Source organism: Aspergillus fumigatus, chromosome 3 (assembly GCF_000002655.1).
Source record: "Aspergillus fumigatus Af293 chromosome 3, whole genome shotgun sequence".
NCBI lineage: Eukaryota > Fungi > Ascomycota > Eurotiomycetes > Eurotiales > Aspergillaceae > Aspergillus > Aspergillus fumigatus.
This window is the reverse complement of record NC_007196.1, coordinates 1,948,081-1,962,445: the sequence shown is the minus strand read 5'-3', so window position 1 is coordinate 1,962,445 and position 14,365 is coordinate 1,948,081. Positions and strand designations below refer to the sequence as shown.

The following is a 14,365-nucleotide window of genomic DNA, read 5'->3' as shown; positions in this document are numbered from 1 at the left end:
TTTCTCTTCCTCTCTTCATTCATCGCATTTGATCTCAATGCTCCCATAGTCTCCAGCCTGGTCGAGTGGAAATACTATACACTTCAACCTTATACTTGCTATATCATCACTATTTCGTGAGAATGGCCCCGAATACTTTCACACGGCGGCTATACGGTGGCATGGATCTGCGCTCTGCCCCTGGAAACAGCCGCGGCCAAAGTCATGTTAGTTGTGGAAGTGTTGAGTATCCAGAAACAAGGGTTGGGGTCAGGCTGACTTAGCAGCGACATTCTCAAGTCAGGGATGATGGAAGACAGCAGAGGTTTAGAGCTGTGCTGCTGTAGGTGGTGAAGAGAAGCAAACAGGCACTGGGAACTTCCGCCATTGCCCTTCACACAACCAGAAAAGAAGCAGAAGGAGAGACACGTTATGACAAAGGCTTAAGTACTACAAGGAGGGTGATGCCGATATTCACCTAGCAATACATATAAGGAAACCAGTCGGATAATACAGCTGCGTCAAAGTCTTATAAATAGCCTCCTTCACTTACGAGTTTGGTATGTGTTGATGCCTTCCTAGGACCCATCTCTTATACTCATAGTCAAAGAGCACAAGGTACCCCAACTAATCAATTTACAATGGAAGAGTTGTCTTAGTATGGCAGGGGCTATAAGGAAAGTATTGCCAAGGCGACTCATTTAGCAAAAGGTTAGATAGTATGTGTATGTCAGGATCTGACATACTTCCACTTATATCATGCGACGCATGATGTTTATATATCTATCCCATCATTTTCTCCATTCTCATCCTCATCCTGTTCTCTAAGGCAGACCACCCCTATGGACACTAGAGCTACAATCACAAGTATATCTGGCAGGACGTCTATCTGTACAGTGATCCATTTAATTGATATCTGCGTACTTGATTGGGCTTGGAGTTCCTAGTGTGGACGCAAGCCTGGACAATGCAATATTGATTGCTCCACTCCATAACTGCTGGTGTCACAGCAGAGATGTGGTGATGTTCAGCTACTCAATTTCAACCCTCACTGTCCCCTTTTTTGGAGGACAGTGGTTAAACAGCCGATTTGTGTTCATCTGTTTTGGCTTCTCGGCTGCTTCTTCACTGGCCGCCATTTCAAGAGCCTCAGCCCTCAATCATTCATCACTACTGACTATTAAATTCATGCCTCTTCAACTACAATTACCTCTGTGGATTGCGTATCTGCTATTAGCCTATTGATCTGAACGATTATTCCTACTAGAGGTTCCTTTTCATCAGTCCCTCTTCAGTCCCTCCCATTGACTATTCACTTCTCTGTTGACTTCTCTGACTTCTGACTTCTCTGACTTTCTGTTGAAACCGGCAGATTCCAGCAAGATATATCATATAGACATCATTGATTCCCTTCTTTAATCGCCAATACTGACCTTCATCGATATGTGATAACAACTTTGACACCATATTCAGAGACACCGATATCCTTATACAGTCAACTGTTCTGTACACTATAGTTCCACATCTAAGGACAGAAGCATGTAGGCCACTATGGCTTTGGCCAAGTCAGTCAAGGACTCAAGGTAAGTGGCTTGCCAATTCTAACCAAAGGGTTACAGGGTAGATATCCGAGCACTCCAGTGGGCGTCCCACACAGTAATTCTTGTCAGGTGTCAGTGTCTACAGGGTGTCTAACTGCTAATGATTCCCTGGCCCCTCACATTTAATAATATCTCAGATTGTTGGTTCATGTATGTCACCGTCTGGTTCTGCATCTAGTCCTGCGACACCTAGACGTGTGCGACACCGCAGTAGCCACGAGGGAATTATGCGGGACTCGTCCCGAAGGCGAATACGCCGTGAACCGCAGGAACTGTATGGCTTCTCAATCCCCACTGCTGGTAATGACAATGGACTGTACTCGCATTCATTCTGTTCCAGACTGATCTACTCCGCAAACCGCCGGAGGAATTCAGCCGCACGGGCTGCTTCCCGTCGAATAGTCTTTCCATGGCCGTCGCTCCGCAGTTTGAGATCGACCTCGTACGGCTCTGGATGGTGATTCAATGTCTCCACATAGGCGCTCGTATCAAGACGTTTCACCTCGCCGGTGAGAGGATCGGTTTTGGGCCCAATCTCAAATGCCCAGAGGGCCGTCGCGATCATACGCCAGAGACTGCGTTCGCCAACATGAATGCCCGGGCAGACGCGGCGGCCTCCTCCATAACCATAGTGGTGTGTCTCACTATCAGTTTACGAACATCACAGGGGGGGGTTTTACTTGGTCACTCATCTCTCTTCATCGGATCTCCCTTGCCCGCATAGTCAGCGGCCAGGCCAGGATGTTGCAGGAAGCGGTCTGGGTTATATGTTTCTGGATCGGGGTACACGTTTTCATCGCGGTGAAGGGCCCAGGTTGGGATGATGATGATTGAATCCTTTGGAATCAGCATCCCTCGATACCAGTCGTCCTCTCTCACACGGTGTGGAAAGCAGAGCGGGGCGCCGAATCCCGGTTATCATCTCAACTCTGCATCCGTGCAAGGCAAAACCCACATTGGCCGGATTCGCAAGCTTTCTTTGATGATACAGTTGATATATGGTAGTTTCGGGAAGTCCGACCAACTGGGCATCCTGGATTCGTGAGCACCCTGACCAAAATACCCGCGTCATGTAGCGCCTCATGGGACACTTACTTGTCTGGGCCGCAGACTCGATCGATCTCGCGCCGAGCTTTGGCCTGTACCTCCGGATGAACGGCCAGGAAAAGAAACGCTGTTTCCAGGCTGCTGGCCGTCGTTTCTGCTCGTCCCTCCACTAGGATGCCAAGAAAACAGTTCTCCATCTCAGTATCCAATGGAACGTCCATTGGCTGGGTTCCGTCGGGCAGCCGATCTGCGAGGCTGGACCTCTTGTCCCCCTTGCGACGTCTGTCTTCGAGGCGTCGTCGCGCCTCAGCCCAGGTGTCGCGAATCACCTGACTTACCTGAGACGCGCGGGCTTTCCAGGGGCTCAATCGATCCGGAAGATATCTCAAGAATGGAAGCTGGCCTACGGGGGGGATAGGATCCGGGCTCCAGAAACTTGAAGAGCAAGTACGACACGTCCTGCACCGTATGCCCCCACCAGTCCTCATATGACGGCGCCCTAAACCCCCAGACAAGGATGTTTGCGATCGAGGCAACGGTGCGCTTGATATGAAAGAAAAACTGGTCCGGAGTGGTCAGCAGGTCCTGGATGAACATGGCCACTTCGGCTTCTTGCACCAAGCCAAGCTCGCCATCCAGCTGGCTGGCGGACAGGGCAGCCGCTGCGACCTTTCTCTCCGATCTCCAGAGAGCATGGGCATCCCAAAAGGCAAAATTGTGCTGGCCGGCAATGGACACCACCTCGTCAAGTGGGCGATCGGAGTAGAGAGCGCCTCGCGTTTCGGTCAGCTCCTGAATGGCCACTCGGTCATTCAGCACCACCATGGTTGCATTGGCCAGCTTTAACGAGAAGATTCCGCCGTATTCATCCCCCCATTTCTTCATTCTGCATTGATTCGCATTATTTCCGCACCATCACTCCTGGTCCGATCGGTTGGACTGACTGCCTGTGTAGCCCTTTGCGGGCGACCTGATGTATATTTCCTACCACGGGAAGGGTCGGCGGCCCGGGAGGGAGTCTCTTATCCCGGTGTCCAATTCGACCAACGATCAGGACGCCGTACGGGATCGGAGATGTAGTCAGGATATAGAGAACGGACATGGTGAAGCAGAACAGCACGATGGCGAAAAACCTCCGGAATGGTGGACGATGCTCCAGTCGAGAGAGACTGAGAAAGAGACCACCGTCGTCGATGTGGTTCTTTAAATAATCGACCCCAGTGGGCGGGAGGGTAGAGGTAGCTGATCACATTCTGAATACTCAAGTGCATGGAATTCCCAACCCGAAGATCATCACCCATGTCGACCCTCCCTCTTCCCGTCATGGCCACGTATGCCTGCAGCGGGATTTGATCGTATCAGAAGTCGAAACCAGGTTCAGTATAGTACCAAAGCGAGACCCACCCCATCCATCTTGAATGTGCAGGACAATCGATTGAAACTCTGTTTACCTCGAGCAACTTGGGTCACTTGACGCAAAGCAAGTAAGGGATGAGTGTTTTGTCGACACGTTCGCTCAGGAGGATGACAATCATGATATCAATGCCTGCACCGCTTCAACTCCAGAGTCGATACCAACAAGTAGGGACAATGAATGCCTGTCATGGTCAGCCGGCTGGCTTTCGACACGGGCCTTTTTCGCCCCTCACTAACGAGTACCCAATCCAATGAAACATGATGCGGGTTCTTCTCCGTCTCTTGACCAGGGGGCCCTCCCCGATTCCCAGTACAGGCAGATGCCGTGAATCTCTGCGAGTATTTGGACCGCCGGATCGTGTTCTGACTGGACCAATCCGCCGCGGCAATCCGAATGAACAAGACGTGCGCTCTGGTGGTGATGGCGTATTGCAACTGGGCCGTGATGGGGTCGCATCACAAGGTGTTTTGAGGCGAGCACGCAGGTCTCGGAAGTCACAACGTACGATCGGTGTCCATATCGCTCCGTGAATGATCGCAGTCACTATCAAGGGCTGCTTCGTGCGCTCGCTCCGTTTGGCACGTTAGGGCCGGGCGGACCGCATATCGGTCGAACCAGAGCGGAGTTGGATGTCGGGTATGGGGCATGTCGGCTGTCGGAGAAACAGCATCTGGCATGGCTGGCCGATATCACACGGAGCCTTCTACAACCGCAGAATCTGCGGCGAATTGTGGATGTAGTGCATTTCGAGTGGACGGGGAGCGTGGGTGATGTCACCTACTGTCCATGATCCCCTATGTCGCATTGGATTCGCAGCATTCGCTCATGAACTGTTCCTCAAGTGAATTGGTGGCCGTCTTGTTACCTTGATCTCATGATGTCTTGTCTAATGTGGATAGGTGTCTCAGGTTCGCAGCTGCGGCTAAGAAGATGAAGCTTGAGTGCTGGCGGATCCCGCACGAGTGGGCTAACTGGCAGCAGCGACGGCTGTGAGGAAGACGTCCTTAAACCTGGCGGGTTATCTGATCTAGGATTGCTTCTCTATCGTCCCCTCATATGAAGCAGTGACACTATCGTCAAGTATTGTCCGTAAGCTCAAGGGCAGTAGTAGCCGGAGCCATCTGCTTCGGCCGTTGTATCAGCTCAGCAACTCGACCACAGTCCACGTATTCGTCCATCCAACCTCTCCGCCCAGCTTCTCCAGAACCCGCCGACTGGCTCGGTTCGTCGCAAGCACATTTGCATGAACCCACACCTCGCCGTCCTCGCCAACTTCCCGCCAGATGCCCCCTTCCGCCATCCCACGCCGCATCACCTCGCGCGACAGCGCTTCCGCGATGCCTTTGCCGCGATGCTCTGGTTCCACAAACAACGTCGCCAAACTTCCGTCAAGGCCGAGAAAGACCCACGCGATGGGCGTCTCCTCCCCGTCTCCCGGTTGATCAACATACGCCGCCACTCCGGGGATCCTGGACAGGGTCTCGTCCGAGCGCGGCAGATGCGTCCGGCTCCGGACCAGCGCGTAGTGGTGCGGGAGGATTCCTGTCCGCCCTTGACGATCCTGGAACCGGTACCCGGGCGGTAATGGTGATCCTGGGTCTGGCTTTCGCGCTGGTGAGTGCCACTGCACATTCCGAACCAGGTACTTGACATATGGAGGGTTATCGTAACGGTGGACCCGGACACCAGGTACCGGCTCCGGGTCCGGGTCCGTGTAAATCCCCGACTTCATCAGCAAGGCCATGAGGCCCGTATGCAGGTTTCCGATGAGAAAGGCCTGCGGCGGTGGGGGTGGCGTCTGTCCCGGCGCGTGGGCTGGGCCAGGACCTACTCCTCGGGCAGGACGCGAGGCCAGGTACCCCGGCAGCAGCGCTGACTTGGTATACGACAGCAAGGCCAATAGTTGCGCGCGAGCGAGCGCGAGATTTTCGGGGCGGCCGTGCAGAGTGGAGATGACAGCAGGATCCTTGTCATCCTTATCACCCTTGTCCTCATCGACCGACTCCCGCTCGAGACTCGAGTAGAGGGTCATCTGCGTCTCTCGCCCACGTGGCAGATCCACATACGCAGCCAGCCATGGTCCCGAGGGAGGCTCGACCCCTGGAAACGTCGTCAGCAGCCGGGCCGTCTCGGACGGGAATGCCAGGCTGTGCTGCAGACGCCGGAGGAGCGGAATCGAATGAGGCAGCTGGGATTTCAGCAGGGGGAGTAGCGCCCGGGGATCATCCTGGATGGTGATTTGAGTAAACCCCGAAGGGAGCCTTTGATCACCCACTGTCATTGTCATTGTCATTGTCACTGTCATTGATTTGAAAAAGTGCGGGGAACAGGGAACTTGTGCGGTAGGTAGGTAGGTAGGTAGGTAGGTCGTTAGTACGGAGTACGCTATTGAGTCATCACTAATGAAACACTAAGTTGGTCACCTAGCCTCATAGTCTAATAGTCTGTCCCTGACTAACAGCTGTCGCGAAGCTTGGCTCCGGCCTAAGGGCCATAGTCGCACAGTATTTGTCATGCCGATTCCCAGGATAGGCATGTAGCCTGCGCATCACGACGCCCAACTGTGGCGGTGCACGGCGATTGTAGTACTCTGTAGATCTGACGAGTCATTCTTTTTTCCTTTCACTTTCACCTCACTTATACTTTCCCTACGAACGATTCAGATACCTTCAGTAGGGACGACTATTGGAGGCTGAGCTGACTGTAGTCGTGCTTGGCTTGCTTGCTGAATCTGTGTACCTCTCAATGCCAATAATTCGCACGGTGCTCTGCTTAGCGTCTTGTCCTTGTCAATGCCCTGCCATGTTATGAACTTATGAATAAAGGGGAATGGGGACGTGGGATTCGTGATTATTTTCCGATCCTGCTCCTTGTTTTTGTCTGGACGTTTTCCCATTGAGGCGTGATAATATCAATTGAATTGTAATCCGTACTCCTCTGACGACAGCGAATCGAACGGGATATAGGTATAGAAATGATAGACACCAGCCGTACGCACTCGTGGATATCCAACAAAGGAAACAGGTAGATGTAGACTAACGAATGACAAAAGAAAAGTATATCATGAATCATAACTCATGAGCATCACCCTCACGCCTTGACCTACCCCTAGTGTCCCCCCCTCGGGGCGGAGGGAGAAGGGAGGGGTGGCTACCACGGCCTCCTAGGTCCGACCATCCAATCCTCCATCGCCAACCACTCGCTCCACCGCGCATCCGCAACCCGTAGCTCTGCCTCCTCCGGCTCACGCAGCGGCTGCAGAAACGGCACCTGCTGATCCGGCAGAACATCATACGCGCTCTTCGTCGCCGCCCAGCCGCCGCTCTTCGCCGCGAACAGATAATTCAACCGCTCCTGCTGCCGGATCGCGCCCACGCCGGCTCCCCAGTCCTCCCCGAAGAACAGGCGCAGGTTCGCGGGCGTATCCTGGCCCGTGGCGACCAGGCGCCGGATGTAGACTCTGGCGGAGACGGTAGCTGCGTCGGCTGCGTCCCCGGGCAGTCTGATATTCAGAAAGGTGGCCAAGGCCTGCACGCTGGGCGAGTGCTGGCTCTCTGTTAGGAAGAAGCGCATGCACGATAGGTACCGCTGGTACCAGTCGTTCAGGTCCAGGGGGAAGTCCGGGGGAGTGTCTGTAACAGGATCTGTGACAGTCTCTGGCTCCGGGGCGTGGCCGGGGGCGAGTGCAGCCCATGCTGATGGAAATGTAGACGGTTGCTCGGTTACTGAGATGGTGGAATGATTCGTGCGGCTGCCGGGAGTGCATTCAGTCTCCATGTCCATTGACTCTGGGAGGATCTCAGAAGGTGTTTTCTTTTTTCTTTTTCTTTTTCAGAGTGGGGTGTGGGGGACGAATGCATGGATCAAGGGCAGAGGGAGAGTGAGGGACTTGGACTTACTTGCGGGAGAAGAGAGAGCTGGCTCGTCTGTATAGGGAGAACTTGTCCAGTAGTCTCTGACGGAAGCCTGAACGTGCAGCGTCATGGTTGATATGGGACATGAATGATGAGCGACCAACGTTCAGGGTTGGTTTTCATCTACTGGGTAGTTTAGTCTCGAGGTCAAACAAAATGTGACGAACGAACGCGAGCGAGGAGGCCATCTTATAGATCTCAATGGGCCCGTCCCGAGATACGAAACGAGAACGGGCATGCCGAACCAGGCATGGAACGCGAAAATGAAAGAAGCTTCATTCGGTTTCGGCAGATAGTTTGTGCACGGGTCTGCAAGTGGAGTTGACCAAGTCGAGTAAAAAAGGGCACAGATCGGACGAAAGTGATGCTTTTTGCGAGCAGACTAGTAGGCATCTATCGATCGGGTCTCAAGCCACATCTGCACCAGCCACATAGTTCGAGCCACTGTTGAGCCACGTTTACTAGGGTGGCTCTTCATAAACGTGGCTTGACCAATCACAAGGGCCCAACAAGGCCAGTGAGTGTGGCTGTGCACTGCTTTGTCATACAATGGTGGATCTCGCGGCCCAATGATCTGCAACTCCGGACATGAGCGACGATGATCCCGAGTACCTGGACGGGATCACACACTAGAGTAACTAGAGTAAATGATTTGGAAGACTCAGGCACTAACTCTCCATCCTTGTTGATCCTCGAGTCTGCTGGATGCTGCCCTGGCTTATCGAGATTACTATTGATCCAGGGCTAGGTCTGATCTATACTGTGGTGGATGACGCTACACCCTGTTTTGATAAATGACAACCACCCCCCCTGGCCCAGTCGTAATTGTCAACAGTCAATTTGTCACCGGAATCCTGATCTTCGCAGCCACATCTGTAGGTTCGGGTCGACCATGTATATTGACAGCAACCAATGAAGAGAGTCCGGGAGCTTCTAATGGTATACTATCGTTTTCTAGCTAAACGAATGGACCATTGAAGCGCCGCTGAAGGGAAGGGGCCGAGGGACGGCCTCGCTGGTCTCTACTTGGCACGCTGCACGGTCATGAGATGACATATACTGACCATCAATAGTGTGGATAGACTGTATTATCCAGGAATGTGTGATTGTTTTATCGTCAGTCTGATTTATGTTAAAAGTTGGATTAATCAGGTGACTCTAAACACCTGTGAAGCAGGATCAGGATGTGGCGCTGCCCACCAAGGCCATGATTATTCAATCTCACAGGAAGAGACAGGAACCCTCCTCAACCGATGTGACAGATCTGTTGGAATCCATCGGGTACTCTGGACAATAGGGCAGCAGGAATGGATTCTTCACGCACCCATGGTGGCCCGTGGAAACCACTGGGCCACCAGGAGGCTCAGGTGATGCTACGAGGGTAACAGGAATGTGGGTGACACACGATGGAGACGTAACATGAGTCTCAGGACTGGATTTGTACAACGCAGCAACGTCGAACGTGGTCTGGCTGTGCCGCTGACCACTCTGATACTCTGAGGGTGTACGGACCACGCAAGGGGCCGCTCCCCGGCGCAGATCCAAAGTGGCATTGGACGACGATGTCAATCTTTCCTCGGCCAGTAGAGAGGTAATTGTAATTTGTTATCATTAATCAATAATGATGATGTCTATATTTGTAAGAACCGAGGACGAATGGGGACAGGCAAAGTAAACAACAACAGGGCAACGGGAACCACTAGCGAGGAGATTGGAGTTGGCACTGGGAATGACTCCGAATGAGTTCTGTCTGGGGTGGGACTGGGGCTGGGCAATCAGCAAAGGCCGCGAAGAACATTCATCTCGCTTGGCTCTTCCCTGATCGAGCAAATCGACTGATCAAGGACAGGATTCTCTAGTGAAAGCTGCTATGTAAGTTACGGGCCATAACTCCCCAAAGTCCAGCAGGCGAAACGGTCTGAGAGGAAGACTGTAAGAGTTGTAAGACCCAGGTACCAGCCAATGGCCGTGCGACCGTACTACGTACTATTCCCAGTCAGGCGACGGATGAGATCATGACTCGGTCCAATACAGATCACCGCCCAATGATCTTCTCATGGACGAGGGGGAAAAAGCAATGCCAAGTGAGATCCAGGGTTCATGAACATGCGCATTGATGTACTCCCCCCCACACCACCACCACCGCCGCCGCCGCTACATGGTGGTGTACCTGGATTGATGTAGAGTGGCTGACTTGACCGACCTCCACTGGCCCAACCTACTCGCCTCATGCAGGGAAGGGAGCAAACAGGATCAAGAGTTCAAGATATATAACTTAGCCTTCAACCTTCAATCTTTTCCAGAGTCATGGAAGTTTCATCCTCAAAAGTCAAATTATCAACCCATCTTATCAATTTTCCTAGTCCACGTTGGTCACCATGTGCTGCTACAAGTCCAACTATGAACCTTATGTATGGTCTTGCTCTTCAACCCAGAGAACATTCAACAGTTCTAGTACTGACGACACCAGACCAGTCAAAGCCTTGACATCAAGAGGGCAGAAGACCTCTCCTCAGTAGAGCTCCTGAACCCATTGGGGTCGCTCTATCCTCACGTCGTCGCCCTCCAACTCCAATCCGACGATACCCCATGGATCCGAGCCAAAAACTCGCCTGGCTATCGCGACCCCAATTCCTGGATAGACGTATACTCCACCGAGGATTATTCCAAGCCGTCGGCGCGCAGAAACTGTGGTGAGTTTATCCATCACATTTGATCTATCGTTGCGCGGAAGACTAAGGGCTAGGGCTAACCTGACTTAGACTCCACAGCCTACCGCTTCGTCTTGCGAATCCGCCGATTTCTCACCCGCGATGAGATGAGGCGACGCCAGCGAGCTGCATAGCTTTTCGTCGCTTAATTCTTCACCGTCTTTTCCTTTCGTTCTCTCATTCCAACTTTTGAGTTTGAGCTTTGGGGCGAGACCTGCAGGATGGGTCTCTCAGTCTCTCTGCATCCGAGTTTCAGAGTGTCTTGTCTCTAGTACTTTTTCCTTTGTCTGCATCAATCCTTCATGTGTCGGTGCTGGCCTCGGTCTCGGTCTCGGTCTCGGTCTCGGGCTTGTTTTGGTTTGTTTCATCAGGTGCAAATTAGCGAGGAGTTCCGGGCTCTCAAGCAAGGAGGCAAGAGCATCATCACGAGCATATTTAGTTAATGTCCATGTCCATGTCGAAGCACAAGAATGTCAATTTTAGATCAAACTAAACCCAATCAGAAACGTGGATGAACACCCTTCCACAATCCATGCAAAGATCATTCTAGTGTATAGTTGAGACGCCTCACATGCCCGTTTCTTCCACATCACATAGCCGTACCGCCTACAGGTCCTCTGGCTGGCGCGCATGCAGCTGCAGCGTTAGCCGACCAATAAGATCAACATGTCTTGATGGTCACTTGGCTTCACGCGAGTAAAATTGCTTTTGCATTGGAATGTATCATCAGTGTCAGACGGGACAGTCGGACACCCATTGCCAGGTCGACATGATGGAAAACACGAGGAGGAGTCGGTGTGTAAGCCGATTAGGAGACATGTCGCTGTGGCCAAATAGATGACCACCGAGATCTACCAGATGGAGTCAGAGTCAGTCCAGCACGGAACACAAGGTAGTCTGAATCTGAATCTGAGTCAGAGTCAGAGTCCGAGTCCGAGTAGGAATGGGAGTTGAGTTGAGTTGAGTCTCCACCGCTACAGTGAAGATAAGACATGCAGCCGGCATCAACTTAATGGCATCATCCTTCGGGTCAATGTCGCCGTCACGACATTGACCAGGATCCAAACCTGTAGGCTTGTATGAATATTTTGTCTCCTGTGACTCAGTCCCAACCCAGGAACGAACCATTCGTGTTCCTTACTGAGACTGACCGCTTCGGTACTGTTTCCCCCATCTCATCTTATCATTCTTTTTTTCTTTTGCGAAGCTAGGGGTAAGGGGTTGCACAGAGATGCTACGGTGCCTTGTTCGGTGTACACTCCCGCTACTGCAATCTTGCGTTATCATTACGACTGTACTCCATACATCCAGATGAAACATGATATGTCACAGGCGAGAGAAGCGAGATGCATATGCAACGCCCGAGTCGAGGTTCAGGGTATGTTCAATGAATGACTTTCGTTTTTTTTTTTTTTCGGCGCTTCAGGCGCTGTGGGAGTTGAGACTGCGCACCTGCATCTGTCTGCACCCCGCAATCTGCATATCATTTCAAATTACCGTGTCCGTGTCCATGTCCATGTTCGTGCCTGGTCACGGTCATGAGGTCTCGAAGGGGAATGCCTCAATCAGATCTACATCACAACACGGGAACGGGCCGTAGCGTCAGGGGCAGACTGCTCCGTAAGACATTATCATTTCATTGTTGCATTGCTTCAATATTTCAATCTCCATTGTTCTTGCAGGTCCATGATCCATCTCCCCGTCCATATCCTTATACGGCAAGTGGGTATAGATGCAAGCCAAAACATATCATCAGCGACAGAATTCAAACTCCAACTCCAGAGCAAGTAAATGAAAAAAAAAACATGGATTTTCCTCCTGGACATCCAGGCTGAGGCATCGCAAAAGAAATAAATACTCCGAGTCGTGCAGATTAACGAGCGAACAACCGACCCTGAACGCCCAGCCATCTCTCTCAACTTGGTCATGATCATCAGTCGAGAAATCAATAGTTTATGCAATGACGCCGGATGCACCCGACCCCGCCCCCCAGCGTAACCGCTTCAAACCGCCTCGAACGGCTTCTTGACCGCAGCCTGCCGACACCCTGCCTCCCAGGGCCCCCGCCTCTCCGTCTCCCAAGGCCGACCCCACGCCAGTGCCCGCCTCCAGCCGGCCAACTTCGCGTCCCAGTACATAGCCCGCGGAGAAACTGATGGCCGAGAAGAGCACCACGACGCCGGCGCTGATCACCCACGTCATAATGGTGGGACTGCCGGTCGACAAGGACTCGGCCATGCCCGTTCGACGGCTCTTCTTGGCCGCAGAGGGATGCCCCGAGTTGCGTTCCTTGGACGAGCTGGATCGACGCTTGGTCCTGTGGGTGTAAGGCGTAGACTCTGGGTGCCTTTTGCTGGGGCGATGAGACCTGGTCGAGGTGGTCTCGATGGCAGACTGTTCTCCTTTCTCACTCACCTCCACTTCTCCCATCGCTACTGATTCGGGCACCAGGCGGAACGATGAAGGCGCCCCTCTCGACGGCTCAGCCGGTGAAGGCTGAGGATCGGACTTGGGCAATCCCCTTGCGGCAGCAGCACACGAGAGAAGCGTGGACAGACTAGCCCGAAGAGCGGCATCGTGGTCTGCATGATATGATGGCGAGATCATGTTGTACGGGCTGTGCTGAGGCCGTCTGTTCGCCCGTACACTGGCCTGCGAGTTTCTTCGAAGGGCGGTCTGACGACTCGAATTGGAAACGGTACTGGGTTGCGACTGGTGGTGGCCCGTTGCGCTCGTCCAAGCAGGGTCCTCGGGCGGATGAGAAAACACGTTGGGCTGCGGGACAAAGGGCGATGAGCTGATCCGCATCCCCAGTGCCGTTGATGCGTCGTCTTCATCGCTCGCCGTGGTCGCATCTCGCTCAGGTAATGCAGGGCCGGTCTGCGAAAGGAAAGGCATCTCGACGGGGGCGTGGGTCATGTCTTCGTTGGAACTGCTAAGCACATGATCTGATTCACTCTCACTTTCGTCATATTCATCCTGGCTACTGCTGGTCTCCCGCAGCGGATAGTCGGCGTGCGCGGTGGCCACAGCTGCCAGCTGTTGCAAACGACGGCGCCGGCTACGGTGGTGATAGGCCCTGGACTCCGTCCGCTCAACACGTAGGCCCGTAGTAATGATATCATCGTTGGTTGCGGCAGATGAAAGGGAGGAAGAGGACGGCTGGGATGATACTTCGACCCACGAATCTATATAATACCGAAGTGAGTACATTATGCCACGATGGTTGATATCGATTATACATGTTGATCGATTGTGTGCGGTTGAAGAGAACATCACTGCAGCGAGGTAACAAGTATTTCAACCAACTGACCTTCAGATCTCGTGAACCCAGCAGCCGATGGAGACCGTGACTGACGCATGCTCTCCCGAAGCGGCTGATGAGCCTCTCTTGTCATCCAGGGGGCAGGTCGGCACTCATCCTGTTGCGCCTGACCTAGCAGGTCATAGTGATTTGGCTGCATTGTCGGTACCTACAACTCGACGGGCAAGCTTCGATCTGGAAAAGACCCTATCTAGGATAGTTGACAGAAGGAAGTCTCAACCATCTACTTCGACTAGAAAAGAGGGGTGTTGGAAGTCAGACCACACAGGATGAGAGAGCGGTCAAGGACTCAGAAGGCAGACAAACGAGGAGAAAGCTGATAGGAAGCCGGTGGGGGTGCGTGGGGAAGAGTACCACCGGATCATCAATCA

General features: G+C 52.9%; 5 protein-coding genes across 5 annotated transcripts; 2 read left to right on the top strand and 3 right to left on the bottom strand.

The window, feature by feature from the left end:
• Positions 1-3,176: 3,176 nt before the first annotated feature.
• On the top strand, positions 3,177-3,834 carry AFUA_3G07760 (uncharacterized protein; the record flags this gene model as incomplete). Its single annotated transcript, XM_749742.1, has 2 exons — positions 3,177-3,434; positions 3,583-3,834. The coding sequence occupies 2 exons, from the start codon at positions 3,177-3,179 to the stop codon at positions 3,832-3,834; spliced, it is 510 nt and encodes a 169-aa protein (XP_754835.1).
• Positions 3,835-4,180: 346 nt separating this feature from the next.
• AFUA_3G07750 (N-acetyltransferase family protein) lies at positions 4,181-6,472 on the bottom strand. Its single transcript, XM_749743.2, has 2 exons — positions 4,281-6,472; positions 4,181-4,225 (listed from the first exon to the last, which is right to left on the bottom strand). Exon 1 carries the CDS (start codon positions 6,347-6,349, stop codon positions 5,183-5,185), a length of 1,167 nt encoding a protein of 388 aa, XP_754836.2. The 5' UTR covers positions 6,350-6,472; the 3' UTR covers positions 4,181-4,225; positions 4,281-5,182.
• A 722-nt stretch (positions 6,473-7,194) lies between these two features.
• AFUA_3G07740 (uncharacterized protein) lies at positions 7,195-8,311 on the bottom strand (the record flags this gene model as incomplete). The annotated part of the gene is made up of 3 exons (XM_749744.2): positions 8,130-8,311; positions 7,944-8,081; positions 7,195-7,832 (listed from the first exon to the last, which is right to left on the bottom strand). Exons 2-3 carry the CDS (start codon positions 8,026-8,028, stop codon positions 7,195-7,197), a joined length of 723 nt encoding a protein of 240 aa, XP_754837.2. The 5' UTR covers positions 8,029-8,081; positions 8,130-8,311.
• Positions 8,312-10,058: 1,747 nt separating this feature from the next.
• AFUA_3G07730 (uncharacterized protein) lies at positions 10,059-10,674 on the top strand (the record flags this gene model as incomplete). Its single annotated transcript, XM_749745.1, has 2 exons — positions 10,059-10,138; positions 10,434-10,674. The coding sequence occupies 2 exons, from the start codon at positions 10,059-10,061 to the stop codon at positions 10,672-10,674; spliced, it is 321 nt and encodes a 106-aa protein (XP_754838.1).
• Positions 10,675-12,622: 1,948 nt separating this feature from the next.
• On the bottom strand, positions 12,623-13,882 carry AFUA_3G07720 (uncharacterized protein; the record flags this gene model as incomplete). Its single annotated transcript, XM_749746.1, has 1 exon — positions 12,623-13,882. The coding sequence occupies one exon, from the start codon at positions 13,880-13,882 to the stop codon at positions 12,623-12,625; it is 1,260 nt and encodes a 419-aa protein (XP_754839.1).
• Positions 13,883-14,365: the final 483 nt, after the last annotated feature.

Excerpts from the sequence above, each read along its gene's own strand:
- AFUA_3G07750 (XM_749743.2), bottom strand. The coding sequence starts at position 6,349 with ATGACAGTGACAATGACAATGACAATGACAGTGGGTGATCAAAGGCTC.